At 35.5% G+C, this 17,961-nt stretch overlaps 3 protein-coding genes across 10 annotated transcripts; all 3 read left to right on the plus strand.

Moving 5' to 3' along the window:
• The first annotated feature begins 2,020 nt into the window (after positions 1-2,020).
• On the plus strand, positions 2,021-3,436 carry LOC132179797 (UDP-glycosyltransferase 708G1-like). Its single transcript, XM_059592576.2, has one exon. The coding sequence runs from the start codon at positions 2,051-2,053 to the stop codon at positions 3,434-3,436; it is 1,386 nt and encodes a 461-aa protein (XP_059448559.2). The 5' UTR covers positions 2,021-2,050.
• Positions 3,437-4,862: 1,426 nt separating this feature from the next.
• LOC132177616 (appr-1-p processing enzyme family protein) lies at positions 4,863-11,767 on the plus strand. 5 transcript variants are annotated; one of them, XM_059590007.2, is made up of 15 exons: positions 4,863-4,910; positions 5,518-5,977; positions 6,060-6,137; positions 6,450-6,505; positions 7,140-7,259; positions 7,373-7,443; positions 8,004-8,097; positions 8,271-8,474; positions 8,935-9,186; positions 9,758-9,866; positions 10,117-10,184; positions 10,619-10,688; positions 10,771-10,845; positions 10,964-11,055; positions 11,392-11,767. In XM_059590007.2, exons 2-15 carry the CDS (start codon positions 5,663-5,665, stop codon positions 11,468-11,470), a joined length of 1,683 nt encoding a protein of 560 aa, XP_059445990.2. In that variant the 5' UTR covers positions 4,863-4,910; positions 5,518-5,662; the 3' UTR covers positions 11,471-11,767. The 5 variants fall into 5 exon arrangements, with proteins under 5 accessions (XP_059445990.2, XP_059445992.2, XP_059445993.2 ...); XM_059590009.2 differs by having other exon boundaries at positions 11,395-11,767; XM_059590010.2 differs by having other exon boundaries at positions 10,973-11,055.
• Positions 11,768-13,369: 1,602 nt separating this feature from the next.
• On the plus strand, positions 13,370-17,321 carry LOC132179241 (uvrB/uvrC motif-containing protein). Of its 4 annotated transcripts, none has more exons than XM_059591912.2 (9): positions 13,370-13,460; positions 14,206-14,691; positions 14,820-14,879; positions 15,233-15,327; positions 15,503-15,675; positions 16,019-16,131; positions 16,614-16,659; positions 16,811-16,851; positions 16,967-17,321. In XM_059591912.2, exons 2-9 carry the CDS (start codon positions 14,350-14,352, stop codon positions 17,120-17,122), a joined length of 1,026 nt encoding a protein of 341 aa, XP_059447895.2. In that variant the 5' UTR covers positions 13,370-13,460; positions 14,206-14,349; the 3' UTR covers positions 17,123-17,321. The 4 variants fall into 4 exon arrangements, with proteins under 4 accessions (XP_059447895.2, XP_059447896.2, XP_059447897.2 ...); XM_059591913.2 differs by having other exon boundaries at positions 14,279-14,691; XM_088516025.1 differs by having other exon boundaries at positions 13,373-13,460; positions 14,165-14,691.
• Positions 17,322-17,961: the final 640 nt, after the last annotated feature.

Genomic DNA, 17,961 nt, shown 5'->3' on the forward strand with positions numbered 1-17,961 from the left:
TTATGTTTAAATAAAACTAGGGTTTCAGAAATATGGAAAGAGGGAACAGAGACATATTTGGAGGGCTTTTGTGTAAATAATAATGGGTGTGGTATTCCATCAAGAAATGAATACATAATCCCTCCTGTTTGAGAAATGGTTATTCCTGCTAAATAACTATTTCCAGAAATAATAAAGCAACCAATTAAATGATAGAAAGAAGTAATTATTTCATTTAAAATTTTAATCCGCATACCAAATGTGCCCTAAAAAAGAAAACACTCACGCAATTTTGCACCACACAAACTCACTACCCCAACTGTGTTTATCTTTTATGTTCCAAAAATCATCAATGAGTAAGGTTATAAGTAGAATTTTTATTCATCTTATATTTTTAAAAGATAATTATTATTGAACTTTTGATCCAATAATAATTTAAAAATTCATGTTACTTTTGAAATGATAAAAATATAAATTACACCATCATTAATTTTTTATTTTCTTTCTACACATGATAGAATAGAATTGGAAATGGAGAGGCAAAAAAAAAAAAAAAAAGTATTAAAATAAAAATAAAATTTTCCTTTTTATTAAAATTAGAACAGTTCTGTCCTTTTTTTTCTTTTTTTTTTTTGGCCTAATTGACTCCTTTTTATTTCAAATAAAATAAAAAACCTATTCCAAACGTGACACACCTTTACACCTACACGATGATATAGGCTAGGTCCCCCTTGCTGACGCATAACCAAACTTCATCCCCACACACGTTAATTGCCGCACCTACTCACTAGTATCACGTTCTTTCCACATGCACATAAAGAGGACACGTCGGTCTTCTTTTCCTGTACAGACAAGAAATGTCTCATTTCTTGCTGACTCGATTTTTACTACGAATACGGTTATTGATTAAAACTGTTAATTGTATTTGTCTAATGGATTAGTAAAATTTATTAATTGTATAGCCAGTGACAGAGGGAGGGGAGACCTGCATAGGCCATGAACCCTCTCCAAAAATAAGGAAAAAAATTTTATAAGAAAAAAAAAAAAGTAAAATTTTAATTTTATTTATTTGGCCCTTACAAAAAAAATTAGGCCATATTTTTAAAATTTTTGGCTCTATTCTTAAATTTTTTGGGCTATACCCATTAATTATTATTATTATTATTATTATTATTTTTTGCCCTTACGTCCTTTACCATGCAAAACCTCCATTTCAAAATTTATAGAATCATAGAAAAGAGACCGCTATTCACTTGTTTTGTGGTTTGGAAAAATGAGAGTAAATGGGTACACACACGTGGCAAGAGACAAGAGTGAAGTAGTGACTTTTTATTGTTTATTTTTTCAAAGTTGTGAAAATTTAAGTGTGGGAATGGGTGCACCAATGCAAGTAGGGAAGGTGAGAATTATAGTTATTTAGTTATTATTTAATAAGTATAGTTACTTAATTGTAATCTGCAATATTTTTTAATTTTTATTCGATAATTATAGTTTTGGGTAGTCTTTAGTTCATTAAAAAAAAAAAAAAGCAAAATATATTTTTTTAATAAAAAAAAAATTATAAAGAACTCACAAAGAGAAAAAAAAAATTGGTTGGCTCCTCCCAAATTTTTTTTTGGCTCCGTCTCTGCACCTAGCAGTTAAAAATTTAATTTAATTTTTTTTTAAACCAAAACGATGTCGTTTATAACTTTATATGGTAATATAATAATATCATACTATATACAACATCGTTTCTAGATTCTTATACATTTTTATATATATTTAAAATTTTAAACGAAAAAATGAAATCATTTATATATATATATATATATATATGGGGTTAGTGATTTTGAAAAAAACTTAAAACTGCTAACCACTTATGGTTAGCGGTTAACAATTTTTGTTTACCGCCTTAAAAGGCAATTAGCGGTTAAGTTAGTGCGGTTATTAACCTAATAACCGTGCGCTTTTCACCCTTAGATTTTGGCTTATATAGTTAACAAATATCGGATTTGGATGGAGAAAAAAATGAAAACGTAAAAGAATACCAGAACGAAGACCCAGGCTCCAGGATTCAACAACACCAAGCATGTCGAGTTCGGAAGCCCTTCATCTTCATGTAGCTCTCCTCCCTAGCGCTGGCATGGGCCATCTCACACCCTTCCTTAGACTTGCTGCACTGCTCGTGCAGCACCACTGCCATGTCACCCTCGTCACCACCCACCCCACCGTCTCACTCGCCGAGTCTCACTTCGTCTCCCGCTTCCTCTCTGCTTTCCCTCAAGTCTCCGAGGTGCAATTCCACCTCCTCCCTTTGGACCTTTCCTCACCCAAATCTACCGACCCCTTCTTTCTCGGATTTGAAGAAATGCGTCGCTCGGCTCACCCGCTTTCTCCTCTCCTCGCCTCACTTTCTCCACCTCTCCATGCTCTCGTCTTTGATGTGACTTTGATTTCCTCCGTCATTCCAATTACTGAAGCCTTGCATATCCCTAGCTACATCCTCTTCACATCATCAGCCAGGATGTTATCTTTCTTTTCATACTTCCCCACCTTTGCATCCAATGCTACCGACGATTCTGCTCAAATTCCAGGCCTTACGCCAATACCCAGATCCTCAATCCCTCCCCTGCTTCTTATCTCAGATAATCTCTTTGCTAACATATTCAAGGAAGACAGTCCTAAAGTTCCAAAATTAAATGGGATTGTAATCAATTCGTTTGAAGGGCTTGAAGCAGAGTCACTAGAGGCTCTTAATGGCGGAAAAGTAATTGAGGGGTTTCCATCTTTATTTGCCGTCGGACCTTTCGCGGCATGTGAGTTTGAGAGAGGAGAGTGCGGCGATCAATTGAAGTGGCTCGATGAGCAACCGAATGGGTCGGTGGTGTATGTTAGCTTTGGTAGTCGGACAGCCATGTCGAGGGATCAAACAAGAGAGATAGGGAATGGGTTGATCAAAAGTGGGTGTAGATTTTTGTGGGTGGTGAAGGACAAGAAAGTTGACAAGGAGGAAGAAGAGGGCTTGGACGAAATAGTGGGGCGTGAGCTGATGGGGCGTATGAAGGGGATGGGATTGGTGGTGAAGAATTGGGTGGACCAAGGAGAGATACTGCGTCACAGAGCTGTGGGGGGGTTTGTAAGCCATTGCGGATGGAACTCGGTGGTTGAGGCTGCTTGGCATGGTGTGCCGATTTTAGGGTGGCCCCAGCATGGGGATCAGAAGATTAATGCGGAGGTGGTGGAGATGAGTGGGCTTGGGATGTGGGTGAGGAGTTGGGGATGGGCAGAGCAGGTTGTGGTAAAGGGGGAAGAGATTGGAGACAGAATTAGAGAGATGATGGGGAGTGAATTGTTGAGGAGGAAAGCTGCAGGGGTTAAAGAAGAGGCAAGGAAAGCTGTTGGAGATGGTGGATGTTGTGGGATAAATCTTATGAGACTTTTTCAAGAGTGGAAGATGAGGAATATGAACATTTGATGCTTTCCCAATTGTAATTGGCGATAGGGACTTAAACCTATTGTAATAATGAATTGTTACCGAATAAAATAATCTACATGGGAAATTTGGTACATTTTAGTGTGGATGATTGAGCATTATCACAAGTGTTTTTTTTTAAGATTTGAATTGAGTATTTTGTATTCTACTTTGAGTCGAGTATTGAATGTTTAATTTTGGCTTATTTAATTTTATTTTTTAGCACGAGTTGAGCTCGAGTTCATTATCGAGCTAGATATTATGTTCAAGTTTGGCTCATTTATTTTACAGACGAATTCAAACTTGTTCAAACTCATATTTAATTAACTTATTCATTTCTTATATAAAATAAATATCATGATTGTTTATCTTTTCATAAATCTATCCTAATTATTAATTATTAACATTTTATCATTTGAGTTAATTGAATTAATTAACTTGAATCTTAAATAATCGAATCTCAAGTTTATATAAAACATTTTATACTATGTATATAAATTCATTACACACATCCATACATACATACAAACACACAAATCTCTAAAACTAAACTCACAAGTCATATCTATCATATTATGAAAAAAAATTCATTTTTACTTAAGATATTCTTATTACAAAATTAAAATAATACTAAAAAAATTGTAAAAATTAAGTTATACGAGTTTATAAAAGGTTATTCGAATCGAGTTAAATTTATTTGAGTATATCTTATTTAATATTTAAATATATTATTATGTTTACGAACGATTAATTTATTATTCAAATTGAGACAAAATCGAGTTTTTATCTTAACCGAACCAAACCAAGCCGTTTGTTAACGAGCTGATGGGCTTATATCATACACCCTAATCTCGAGCGCAGCACTTTAAGTGGCAAAAAGGTCAAATCCAAATCTGAATATACAACGAACGTAAAGGTGACATGGACAAAAATTTGCTATAAAATGATTTGTAGTAAATTCATACAAATCCATCTAATAAGATGACATGTATCCTATAACTATTAAAAAAACATATAAAAAATATATATTATTAAAAAAATATATAGACACATGTCATTTTATTACGTGAGATTAGAGCAAATTTTTGTCCAAATGGCATTGCTTTTCCTCCCGTGCCCCTGAAATGGTAAACGGGTATAGTTCATGGTGCTCCATACACTCGCACACCAGCTCAAAACACGTCATACCTGTTGGGAAATATTATTGTGAATTCCAGTGGGTGATGATAAGGATCAAGAAGGGTCTTTGATGGAACATAGAGAGAGATGGAGGGTTTGTGATGATATCCCGAGTCAAACTACACAAAAAGACAAAAAACATATAGAAGATACCATTTTTTCCTCGTAATTTCCTGGCAAAATTAAGCTTGTTTGTCTTCGCAAGCTCATCGACCCACCAAAAATAGTTGTACTTCTTTCCTAACCTAACCAAAAAAAAAAAGAAAAAATATTTCTGAGCCGAAACTCTCAATCACAGGTACTTTTTTTTTTCTTCTCTGGCTCTCTCTCTCTCTACCTCTTCTACCCGAATTTTAGGGTTTCGTAGAATTTTTCTTTGTATAATTGTTCATTTCCGCGGAAAATTTCAGGTTAGGGTTCGAAACTCAATTTTGCTTATCCGTTTGGTTGCTGCGAAAACTGTGGGATACGAAACAAAGCGAAATTCGAATGTAGTGTTGAATTTAATTGAGGGGGAGATTTTTGGAAGGACATTTTTGTTTCGTTTTGGTGCTGTGTGTTGAGATTTTGAGATTCGAAATTTTGTTTGTTTGTTTTCTTGCTACCATTTTCTCAGCTGCCGAGCCGAGTGATTCAGAATTTGAGTGATCCTTCTTTCTTTGCTTGTGCTGTGTTTTGCGGGTTACGATTATCAAAATTTGAGTTCGTTTTTGTTTTTATGTTTCGTAATGGGAAATTATAAATGGTTTATCTATGAAGATTGGGTTTATAGTTTTACAAATTCTTCTTCTGGTTATGGTGACTTGATTGTAATCAAGTTTATTTTGAGCATACGATACAAGTTCTGGTTGAATTGTGCTTGTTGTGTTTGTATCTATGTGATTAGTTTAATTGTGTTGATTCAGGGGAAGTCTGTGATCGATTTGGGTTTGCATTCAAGAATTCGTTCTTGTGGCAGTTGAAGTGTGATTTTGAAAGGACTGGTGTATAGTAGTGGTTTGAGAAATCCAACGATAAGGGGGGGTGAGACTCTGATTGAGAGTTGTTAAAATGTACCGGAATGTGGCTACGGCCACAACCCGGGGTGGAGTACCAACAGATAGTGGGGACTCTATTGTTAGCTTGGATCAAGTTCCACGTTGGAGTGATGCGGAGCATAGGTCTTCTTTGGAATTCGAGGTTGAAGATCCTTCATTTTCCAATTCATACTTTCCTGATCCTTTGACGTCTCCGGGGGCGGAGAGTGGTAGCAATGCAATGGTGTCAAGGTTTCCTGTTGATCATGAAATTAACTCAAAGATATATCTTTGGAGGGGGAACCCATGGAATCTTGAGGTAGATGCTGTTGTGAACTCAACAAATGAGGTGAGCACTTAATACTTTGTAGTATGGTCTTGGATACAATGCATTTGATACCTGATATGATTTAAAATTGGATGGCTAACAGAACTTGGATGAAGCACACAGCAGCCTTGGTCTGCATGCTGCAGCTGGACCTGGTCTTGCAGAAGAATGTGCCACATTGGTACGACAATTGTTTGTTAAGCACTTGTTTTTTATGTGGAAAGCTTTCACTATTACGTATCCAATTTCCACTGGATGTGGATTTTTTGCAAGATCCTTGCTAGTTTGACACGGAAAATTGTACGTAGGATTTTACAACATAAGTTTAAAAGATATTCAATAGTCAGGATAGGCCATAACATTGTTGAAACCATAGAGTGCCATGCATAATTAAGCGAGTTATTTCTTTCTTAGATAAAGCTTGTCTGATTGCCAAGGCATTTTGGGAAATGGCCACAGTTGACTGAACTGTTATATCTTTGTCTCTTGGCAGGGTGGATGTCGAACAGGGATGGCAAAAGTTACTAATGCATATGACCTTCCTGCTAGGTGGGCTTGTTTGTGATTTTTTGTATCTATTACTTTTTGAAAAAGAAGAAAGCAGAAATATAGACAATATCAGAAATTCATTTCTGTACCATGTTGCTCTTCACCTATGGGCCTACTGCCTAGGAGATCATAGACTCGGATGATGTGCCATGATTTCTAACTTGAAATTATAGTACTTACAGCAAACCCCTGAAAAAAAATAAAAAGAGAAAAAAGAAATGACTCAGCATTCATTGCTGTTGTTTATGTTTTAATTCGCAGTGGCTGAAGCATAGGATTCTGTTTTTATTACGAGTGATTGTCAATTATTTACATGAATTGGTTGATGAATAAATAAACCAGCTTTGATTAAATATCTAATGTTGGTTGTCATAGCAAAATTCTTGGAGGATTTCTTAGATTTGGATCTTTCATCAATCAATTTTGTCTTCATTCTTCATGAGGTGGCTGTCATGTGTTTTTTTGGTGATTTATCATAATGCACATGCTGCATGTTGTGCTCTGGTCTCTATAGTCTCACAGTTATTTATTATTGAGTTACATGTGTAATTTTGATTAGTGTTACATGTCTCATTTTGATGCATTTTCTCTCCTCGTATCTGATGCATCCGTGTTTATTTGTAAATCTTGTCAGGAGGGTTATCCATACCGTTGGTCCCAAGTATGCGGTGAAATACCATACTGCTGCAGAGAATGCTCTTAGTCATTGCTATCGTTCTTGCCTTGAACTTCTCATTGAAAATGGGCTTAAAAGGTTGTTTAGTAGCAGATGCTACGTCATTTTCTTTCTTGTAGCTTGCTCATCTCTTGCTTTTCCTGTAGTTTTGTAAACTTGGAACTTACTTTGCATGACATTTATGAATGCAGCATTGCTATGGGATGTATATACACAGAGGCTAAAAACTATCCTCGTGAACCAGCTGCTCATGTGGCTATAAGTGAGATATTTTCCTTGTTACAGTTCTTCAATTGATTCTTGTGATGTTTTCACGAATTGCCTTAGTGTAGGTCTGGGAAACCCATGTAAATTGAACTGTTCCATATTGTTACATATGGGGTTTGTGTACAAATCCATCCTTAAACGATAGGCATCAATGCAAACAATCAGAAAAGCTAAAATGCTGTAATTATAAGGGGAAACAAAAAAAAAAAAAGAAAAAAAAGAAAGGAAAATGGAAACTCTTTGGTGTAGTCTAACTTATGAATTCCTAAAAACGGATCTCTTACTTTTTTCTGCAGTGATTGCTCCAGTAGTAGTGGCCGCACTCAATCAATCCAATGGATTGATAGCTTCAAATGCTGTAGTAAATACAATAGGGGCAGTGAAATTCTGTGGGATGACAAAGAAATGTGAAGTAGAATAGTGTTTTTAAATGTGGATACAACCTAAGGATCTTGTGGATGTTTGTGAATTATCATGTCCATGTTTTTTTTTTTTTGGAAGGTTGAATATTTTTAGTTTGTTCCTTGTCCAATTCACCTTTGGTTTACTTTCCAGGAACTGTGCGGCGGCTTCTTGAGAAGCAGAAAGATAAAATAACAGCTGTTGTTTTTTGTACTACCACATCAACTGATACTGAAATATACAAGAGGTATAACTATGTTGCTATTTATATATGTTACCTTGTAGATGTGAAGTGTGTTGTTTTGTTTGATATGTCTCATCAGTTATGTTATGCAATTTTCTGTTACTTCTGTTGTGACTACTTGTTTTAGGACTTGATAGGCTTTAGGCATAATCTCTTTTCATATCTTTCCATTGTAGGTTGCTTCCACTGTACTTTCCTAGAGATAAACACGAGGAGGAGGTGGCCATCTCAAAGCTTCCTGCAGATGTTGGGGATGAGAATGGTGAGACAATTATAGATGAACGTAAAATCAGAATAAAGCCTTTGCCCAAGAAGACCGCTCCTAAACCTCCCCAGGCTCCAGTGGATCTTCCTGTTAGTGATGTTGGCTTAGCACGAAGGTCAGTGAACTTTAGCAGATCTCAGAAAATCAATCACCATTGTAAAATATGTATTCATTTTTTTTTTTTGATAGGTAACAGATAAAATATGTATTCTTCCTTTTACTGACTGGTGTTTAATTGCAACCATCATATAGATGTGCTTGAATTGGTACAGTCACTGTGTAGATATATATGTATCTGTTACATTGACATATCTCTTTCTGATTGGTACACTTCATTATTAAATTATGATTGAATTTTGGAAAAATAGCCTTAGAATGACTACTATTAGATTGAAGTGTACTATTGAATTTTTGGATAAATAGCATTATTAAATTATGCTTCTCAATACATTGACATATCTCTTTTTGTATTTATCATTTTATCGTTTCTTTGTGATGGAACTAAATTGCACCTATTACTGGATGTTCAGTTTTCAACATTCAACTACCTTACTGGGTGATTGTTATTCTTTTAGGAATTCATCACATTTGGGTTCATTTCTGGATCCTGCCTTCATGTCTTTAATCAAAGATCCAGATCAGAGACGCAAAGAACAATGGGAAAAAACTGCTCAAGCACAAAGGGGTTGGAATTGTGCTAAACTGCTTGGATTTGGTGACCTTGGTGCACCTCCATTATCTGCTGCTGAAGAATACTCACTTCATTCTAGATACCTTGCGAAAGCAAATTCTCTTAATCTTTCGGAAATTGCAGAGATGAAAATTGTGTAGGCATCCATATTTCTTCTTCTTCTGTTTTAGATGCCTACTATAGTATTTGTTTTTACTAAGTAATCAATAAAGTACTTGATTGTGGTTCTGAATTACTATTTTTTCCGTCAATACTAAATTCTCATGCTTAAGATGACTAAGTTGGTATAATTGATGGCAGTTCTTCTCTTTGGGTTTGTGAATTCTTAGCCACCTTGACAGCTGCAAATATAGTGAACTCGTTGGGCCTAGATTCTCCCTTGCCTATTGTATATTTCCTCTTTCAGTGGTTATTTTCTAGACCTTTCAAGAAACCCTTGTTTACAACTTCATAAGGAAGATGCTTTTGTTGTGGCCACACAATAAAGGTTAAAACTAAGTGTGTGATGAGCCCCAATTATGTGACGCATAAATGTTAAACTTTTCATTTTTGCGCAACAATTTTCTGCCTAGGGTTTTTCTAAAATTTCCCACATGGATAACTTAGGGAAGTACTTTTTGTTCAGAGACATTTAATTTTTCATTCATGTGTTCAAGGATTGATGGCTTCGGTTCACATTTAACATCAACGCTTTATTTCTATTTCAGTTACCGTGGTGGGGTAGACAGTGAAGGTCGTCCTGTGATGGTTGTTGTGGGGGCACATTTCCTGCTGCGATGTCTTGATTTGGAGCGATTTGTGCTTCATGTAGTAAAGGTAATTAGGTTATGGCTTTCACTATAACATTAATTTGTGTCTGCAGAAATAGTTAGTGCTTGGAACCTGTGTACTTGGGTACGCTTTTAATGATATCTTGATAACTTATAACAGATTTTTAGCTCCTTGATGATGGAAAATGAATACTTCTGTTTATGATGCTCCCTTTTACTAATGTTATAATCTTTACTTTTTTCTTTATTTGTATTGTCTTTTGTGACTAAGATTACCATCTTGATTCAAATCTCAGGAGTTCGAGCCCTTGATACAGAAGCCTTATACTATTGTCTACTTCCACTCTGCTGCATCCTTACAGCCGTAAGTATTAAATGCAAAACACCTATCAAAAAGTATTAGATGCAAAATGCATGACCTATATTTTTGTTGCCATCTTACACTATTTGTTGTAAGTGCCTTCATTTAAGATGGTTGATGTTTACTGAAACCTTTTAAGTAGTAACCTTTTCTGTCATGGAGGAACTAATGGACATATTTACATACAAAAGAAGACAAACCAGGACTTCTCTTTTGGAAGATTGGATGAGAGAATGTTGCAATATTTCATGAGAACTATAGAACTAGTTGTATCAATAGAAATAGGGTGTTGAGCTCTTCTATGTGGTTCTTAGTCTTAGTGGAACTGGTACAGGATATTTGCGTAGTTTTTATGCTTTGCATGTGAAGTTCCTTCTTCTGGAAGTAATCCAGTTTTTCTCACTCGGTACATTATGCATGCGCCTTGCAATAAACAGTCAACCGGACTTCGGATGGATGAGAAGATTACAACAGATACTTGGTCGGAAGCACCAGCGCAATCTGCATGTATGCACTACTGAATTACTTGTTCTAATTAGGAATACAATATTCGCAATCTTGATCTGATCTCTTGATCTGCTATATTTAGGCAATATATGTTCTTCACCCAACATTTGGACTTAAGGCTGCAATATTTGCTCTGCAATTGCTTGTAGACAATACGGTATGTCTGAACTTATTTCCTGTTTATCAAATATTGGGACCTGAACAAAATTATGGTTCATCGACATGGAAATTTTTTTTTTTTTTTTTTTAAATTTCTAATGAGAGCTAATCTTTAGGTGTGGAAGAAAGTAGCCTATGTTGATCGACTTCTTCAGCTGTTCAGATATGTTCCCCGTGAGCAGTTGACCATCCCCGACTTTGTATTTCAGTTGAGTGTTCCTTTTCTTTTTTTTTCTCACCATTTAGTTTCGTTTTGTTCTCAATTACTAAATAAAAGTTTCACAGTTTTGAATAATGGGCACTACAAGGCAATTTGCCTTTGCCTGACGGCACACATGATACACAAGGATTCTGCGTTCATTTGTATATTCTCGGTGTCGAAGCCAGTGGCTCATGATAGATGGCTGGATTAACAGTCCTTTCCTTTACCACTTTTGCTGCATGTGTTGCAAGTTGCATGCCATTTGTGGTGTACAACGATAATATAAAGTATGCAAATCCAACAAATTCAATATTTGTTTCTGATTTTTTTATTGACGTTTAGCAGGCATGATTTAGAAGTGAATGGAGGGAAGGGTCTCATTGTTGACCCGAGAACAAAATATGTATATCATCGACCATAGGGATCACAAGTGCAGTTCCATCAGGCGATAAAAGCCGGTCCACAGGTTGTGATTTCTTCGCATGTTTCTCTTTTATCATCAGTGCTAGGTGGAGGTGTACACATTTGTCTGTTAAATGTGTACAGAAAATATACATATCAATTTTTTGATTTTATTTTTGAAGCGATGAGATCTGTTTGTCTGAAGATGGAAATAATGTTGTTCATTTGTTTTTCTTTTTTTGTATGATCTTGGTGAGTTTTCAATAAAAAAATAAAGGCGTATGAGCCTCATCAAAGCTTGTTGGTTGGCTTTCTATGGTATTGAAGTTCTTGTTTACTTTCGGTTATTTACCTTGCGCAATTGTGGGGATTCCACACACACAAACTCCACAAATATTTGGTTTGGTTACTTTTCATATGCTTTGACATTACCTCATAATATGACTTCTTGGTAGCTTTACGTTATGTATGGGAATTGGCATAGAATGCATTACTCTGAAATGAAGCATGATGCCCAAAAAAAGGAAGGAAAAAATGAAAAGTAAACTTAGAAAAATTAATTGAATCTTTCTAGTCAGCAATATGCGAGGGACTTTTTCTTTTCGGCCTCTCAGCGAAGGAAGCGCAAAAAATTAAATAAATAAATGAAGGAAATCAGATCAGCATGTTCTTGGTCATTTTGACTTCTGATTACATGCTAGTATGAGTCACAAAATTTTAGATCTAACATTTTTTTAACAATTTACAAAAAAAAAAAGAAAAAAGAAAGAATCCAAGCATCAATATCTCATACGAGTTTCATAGAAAAACAAAAAAAAAAAAAATCATCTTAATTCTTTTAGGGTATGTTTGACAAGTAATTTTAAGAGTTCCTCTTGTGTCACTCTTTTGTTCTTCTAAAAATAAGGTGGTTTTTAAAATTATCATTTGATCAAAATTAATAATGATCAATCACAAGACTAATGGTGATTTTAAAAGCTATGTTTGATCGGAAAGAAAGAAAAATATATATTGTGAATTGATCCCAAAGAGTGATCGATAAGATCATAAGAAATCTATTTTCATTTCAAATTTAATAAATACTATTTATTTTATGATCATGATTTAAAATTAGTGTATCTTTTAAAAAAATTAAATAATGTACAATGATCTACATGATACATCTTTAAATGTATCAAAATAAAAAGAATCCTACTCCACAGGAGATCCGGATCCTCTCCGATTGGCTTGAACTCGATGTGAGCCATTTTATAAGTTGAACTGAGGTTACGCATCATCACACTAGTAACACCACACTAAATGCTGTAATCTGCAATGCACATCATACAACCCTTGTGGAACTCCCGTGCCATGTGCCACTACTAATATCTTCTTCAATTATTTTTTATTAATTATCGTAAGAACAGAAAATTGAGGTTTGCCTTTCATACTTCTCCGGTAACTTTCTAGTGACTTCTCCAATCTTGTATATGCATATACCTCATCTTCTTCTTCTTGGTGAACGTACATGATAATTGTATTTAAATATCTTGATTCGGGAATTGAATTTATGATGTTTTTGTTTGGATGCCGAGAAAATAATAAAATTTAAGGAAATACCTTATCATGTTGAACTGAAATTTCTCACTGTTTAGGCTAACTCAACCGAGTGCCATAAGCTTGTAAAATATTTGAGGAGCGGAATGTAAATTGGCTTGTCTTGGGTCATTTTAACCCAACATATTTACGCAAATAGAAGTATCACATTTTAACCCTTTCATTTTACACTTGTTTACAAACATGCCATCATCCACTCACGTAACGACACGTTTATACATCATTTTTCTGGGATCTTCTGCCTCCACTCTCTCTCGCGTCTCTCTGAGACCCTCTCCCTCTATCTCTCTCTCCTTTCTTATCTCCTCCCTCTCTCATACCTCTCACACGCACTGGTTCGTCAGAACCTAGAAGAACGACGCTGCCGTACAGGAGGGTTCCCTCTTAGTTTTGCCACGAAGAAGATCGCTGAGGTAGTAAATCCTTGGTCCTGAAAACACTTCAACATGCTGGAAAATATTCTAGTCCTTTCATGCCAGTGGTGTTATGCAATTCTATTATATTCTCTGGTTAAAATGACGATAGAATAGAATTACTAGAAACACTCGAGATAATTGCTTCTTAAAAATGGTTTTAGGGTTGCTCTGGTAATTTTTGAAATGCACTTACTGAGGATTTATGTGATAGTCTACAAAATTGTTGATGACCCAAACCCTAATATGGGATGCATTATGTATATGATATTGAGTTTTGGTTTGGTTGAGAAAATCGACGCCTTATAGTATAGTGTGTGTGAGTTAGCTATTTCCCAATAGGTGAAGAAAAAGCAAAGTTGAATAAGAAATGAAAGGTGCTTCAAGAAAACAGAACAAACTATCTTTTAGCATAATACAAATTGTTCTATAAAAGAATTAAATGATGAAGGAGAGAAGCATAACCCAGTCTTGTTTTACATATAACTTAAATAAATATCTCCACTCAAAAAAAAAATAAAAATAAATAACTATCTCAAAGTGAATCTAGTTGGAAGTTTCCTCAGTGTCTATGAGTGCCTCAGATTTGCAATCATGATCCAATGTCTAAAACGACATACTATTACTGATTTGTAAAGTTGCCTAATTCATTCACATTAATTCTTTAATTTTAATGTTTGTATTCTTGGGTGATGTGATTCTAGGTTGCTTCAGTGGAATTTAGATTCAAAATTCATGTTTTCAGTTTTGATTGGATGTTCCAATAGTGGCCTACCTACATAGATTGACTCTATATAGGCCATTTTGTCCAACTGTAGATGCAGCTGTCATTGTATGCAAGAGTGGAAAAGATAGAATAGTTTTCTGGAAAAAAAGGGTACATCATTGCATGGTGGAAATGGTGCAAGGTCTTTCATTAAGCACTCTTGCTACCTCTGGAAAGAGTGGGGTCTATGGATCAATCACTTCATGGAGGAAGCATTACAAGCTAATGAAGAAAACTCAGATAGCCTCTGCTACTGATAGGCATTACATCTGGCCTCAGTACGTGCAGAGTCTATTCTTAACAGCTAATCCCAATATATTAAGACAGAGAAATGTAAGGGTTGAAGCTGGATGGCTGTTTAAAGGAGGTGGCCAGGGGTTGGATGCTAGCTCAGAACGTAGTGAGAGTGCTAATGAGGATATATTGATCTTCTTCTTCCAGCTTGACTTGGCCACTCGAGTACAGGTTTAACAGGCTGTTTTTTAGGTTTTAATTGTTATAATGTTAATGCGATTTAGCATATCTCTTAGTTTAGTTTAATCCTTCCAACAAGTTTTTTTTTTTTCTTCTCTGGTTTGGTCCATGTATGGCAGTATGCTTTAAATTTGGAGCAGTATGAAACCGCTCAACAACTGAGAAACAAGCTTTCTGAGGTTAGTCCTCTCTATCCTGCTTCTATGTAGATGTCATATGGATATTATATCAATCAATTACCTGTTTTAAAGACTTGTTCAGAAGTTGTTCAATAGTTTCTCCTGTAATTTTTGTTTGAAGTTCATAAAGTTTTTATAAACTATTGGCTATATGAAAATGCATGCAGTTATGCATTTTGATGATAGGAATTTGAACTATTATTGAGTTGACCTTTTAGATTTGCAGAGTTTGACACCATGAGTATGAGTATGTTTGCCTGCACTAATTTGTTCCATGTCCATGTGTAGAAGCTTCCTTGTAATCAGTGCATCAAGTGAATTTCGACCTTCTTATTAAGTCTTTCTCTTGGAAGGTAGAAGCAGAGGTCATGAGACAGCAAGAAGCAAAAAGGGGATCATCTTCAAAGAGCAAAGTTCAAGATAAGGCTATAAGTATCATACGTCTACGGTGAGTCCTGCTTTTCTCAATCTAGCATCTGCTAAAAGTTTGATTTAAGTGATTCTGTAAGTAAAGATACTAATATATCTGATATCGTTTCCAATCTGTTTGTCCTCTTTGTCTGGCGGCATAGTGTGTCATCTTGTAGATTAAATTAGACCATCTTCTGCTTCTTTCCTTGCAGCGCAGACCTGCAGCACGCAATTGAGAGTGAGAATTATGCTTTGGCAGCTGACTTACGGGATGAAATTTCCAAACTTGAGTCAGAGTCCTTGGCAGCGTCAGTTAATGCTCTGGCATATGAAAATGTACAATATTCATTTCGTTTGGGGCAGAAAGTGAGGCACAAAATCTTTGGTATAAAACTATAATGCCATTTACTGTATTATTTCAGATTTCTTTAGTTTGATTCCATATAAGGGTCAACTCGGAGTAAAATGTGAATTTTTTTTCTTCTTTTTCTTGGTTGTAACCTTGATGTGAGTAGATCTAGTTTTAAGATTGTTATGATTTTGGAGCCTTTACAAGGAAATTATATTAACTGCCTTAGTATCTGTAAACAGTGAAGAAACCCAAATGAATCAAAGTGAAATCAGTAGAATCAGGAGTTGGCTTCTCACATTCTGATGAGTGAACGTTATCTTCCTTCTTACCCTTCCCTGCTGATTTTTGTTACTAAGGACTCATCTTGCATCTTCAGGCTATTGTGCTGTAATTTGTGGAATGGATCCTATGTGCTGTGAATCAAGTTCATGGATGGAGATTGCTCAAGTTGAAAAGTTGAGTCGGGGTTCTAATCAGCCATTTTATCAGGTTTAACCAACTGTATCAATTTTAAAAAAAAATTCAATGTTTGAATTGAAGGTTTATTTCATAGTCCACAATATTTATAGATTTGTTTTTAGTTCCTAAATATGATTAACCTCATGAATTTTAATTACCTGGCCTTTTTTCCGCTATGGTTGGCCCATCTTAGAAATGAATATATCTTTCTGATATCATATGAAAATGAGTTTCTTCCTTATGTTTGTTACATTAACTCATACAAGGATGTGGGGCTGCAGAAAAAGTATTGTGTAATACATTGACTGATTCAAACATTTTCCAGTATTTTGGATCCACTGGTGCATTTCTATGTAACTGGCCCTAAATTTGTTAATTGAACATATTTCTTTTCCTTTTTCTTTTATTGTTTTCAGTTTCCATTTTCTTTCGCCTCATTTTATTTGTTAGTTCAATGAGCAGCTATGGTGCAAATAATTATTTCCAATAATATTCTTTTTATTGTTTTGCAGGTTTTGGTTGATGTACATGCAGACCCCAATCTACTGGTGGCTTATGGTAATTTACAACTGCTTGATTCAATTACTCTTTAAAATTGGTTTTTTTGAGCGCTTTGTTTGTTGCGGTGGTTGAGTGTTTGTTTTGTGAGGTTTTGCCGGTTGCCTTTCAAATTTCCTGACGAACACATGAATGGTTTTCCTTGCTGCAGTTCCTGAGGAGAATCTATTAGCCCCTGACCAACCAGATATGGTGATTGTCCCTTTTTCTTATTTTAAATGTGTGTAGAATTGCCCTGAATAACACGATTACCCCTTCCTGTGCTATGTTGCTTGATTGTGCGTCTGCTGCTCTTAACCATGTACAGGGCAGGTTTGATCATCCCTATATTTCCTTTTTATTCTATGGGGTGGACGGGGCTGGAGATTTCATCCCAATCAAGCAGCTGCGTGAGAAATACAATAGGCCGCGGCATGAAGTACCCTTCGATTCGGAAGATGAGAAGCCTGGTGGTGTTGCTTAATGAATGTACATTTAAGCTTTTAGGAGTATAATTACCATATGGCACTTAGTAATTTGGGTCTCAGTCGTTATCTGAAAGTTTATTTTGACTGTTATAATCTCATTAGATATGATCTACTGTAATCCATTTACTTGTAGAATTCTTTTGGCTTCCTGGGAGGCGCTGTACATTGTATATATAAATTCCTGGTTCACATCTATCCAGTTTATCTACGTTTTTGGATAGATTGTATTGTTCTCAGCAAACTCTTATGGCGGCTAGATTTGATTTACAAAGCGGTTGTGGAAGTTTTCTCTTACTGAAATTGTGGAAATTTCGCCGGTTTCTAAACAATTTTACTGTTCCAAGTAGCTCAGACGGCCAGGCCCTTCCCTCAACCGTTGGAACCTATTCTATATTTTCAAGGAACTATCCATATTAACAAGATGTTTAATTTGGCTTGGAATTTTGCCACTAATAGTGGGATGTAAGTAACAAGATTCGAGAATAGTTTTGTTGTCGTTAATAATTTAGACAACAAATATGAAAGAATTTTTACCGGGTTTACTTGACCAAACAAGTTTTGGTCAAGATTCGAGAATAGTTTTATTGTCGTTAATAATTTAGACAACAAATATGAAAGAATTTTTACCGGGTTTACTTGACCAAACAAGTTTTGGTTAGTGTACTCACCTGAGATATGCGGGTTTCATAGAGTAATAAACTGAACAGAAAAATTGTTGAGAATTGGGATTAGATTTTTGTGATGGTGATATATGGTGAGGAATCGGGATGGCTTCTCTTAACTACCCAACTCTGAATTTAATGTGGAAAATGCACAGAAATCAAACAAACTATCA

The sequence above is a fragment of the Corylus avellana genome, chromosome 4, assembly GCF_965113065.1.
Source record: "Corylus avellana chromosome 4, dhCorAvel1.hap1.2, whole genome shotgun sequence".
Classification (NCBI taxonomy): domain Eukaryota; kingdom Viridiplantae; phylum Streptophyta; class Magnoliopsida; order Fagales; family Betulaceae; genus Corylus; species Corylus avellana.

Bases quoted from the DNA above. Each gene is read 5' to 3' on its own strand.
- LOC132177616 (XM_059590007.2), top strand. From the start codon at position 5,663: ATGTACCGGAATGTGGCTACGGCCACAACCCGGGGTGGAGTACCAACA. The intron at 10,689-10,770 runs GTATGCACTACT...TGCTATATTTAG, and splicing joins AGCACCAGCGCAATCTGCAT to GCAATATATGTTCTTCACCC. The intron at 11,056-11,391 runs GTTGAGTGTTCC...ATTGACGTTTAG, and splicing joins ATCCCCGACTTTGTATTTCA to CAGGCATGATTTAGAAGTGA.
- LOC132179797 (XM_059592576.2), top strand. From the start codon at position 2,051: ATGTCGAGTTCGGAAGCCCTTCATCTTCATGTAGCTCTCCTCCCTAGC.
- LOC132179241 (XM_059591912.2), top strand. From the start codon at position 14,350: ATGGTGGAAATGGTGCAAGGTCTTTCATTAAGCACTCTTGCTACCTCT. The intron at 15,676-16,018 runs GTATAAAACTAT...TTGCATCTTCAG, and splicing joins AGTGAGGCACAAAATCTTTG to GCTATTGTGCTGTAATTTGT. The intron at 16,852-16,966 runs GTGATTGTCCCT...AACCATGTACAG, and splicing joins CCCCTGACCAACCAGATATG to GGCAGGTTTGATCATCCCTA.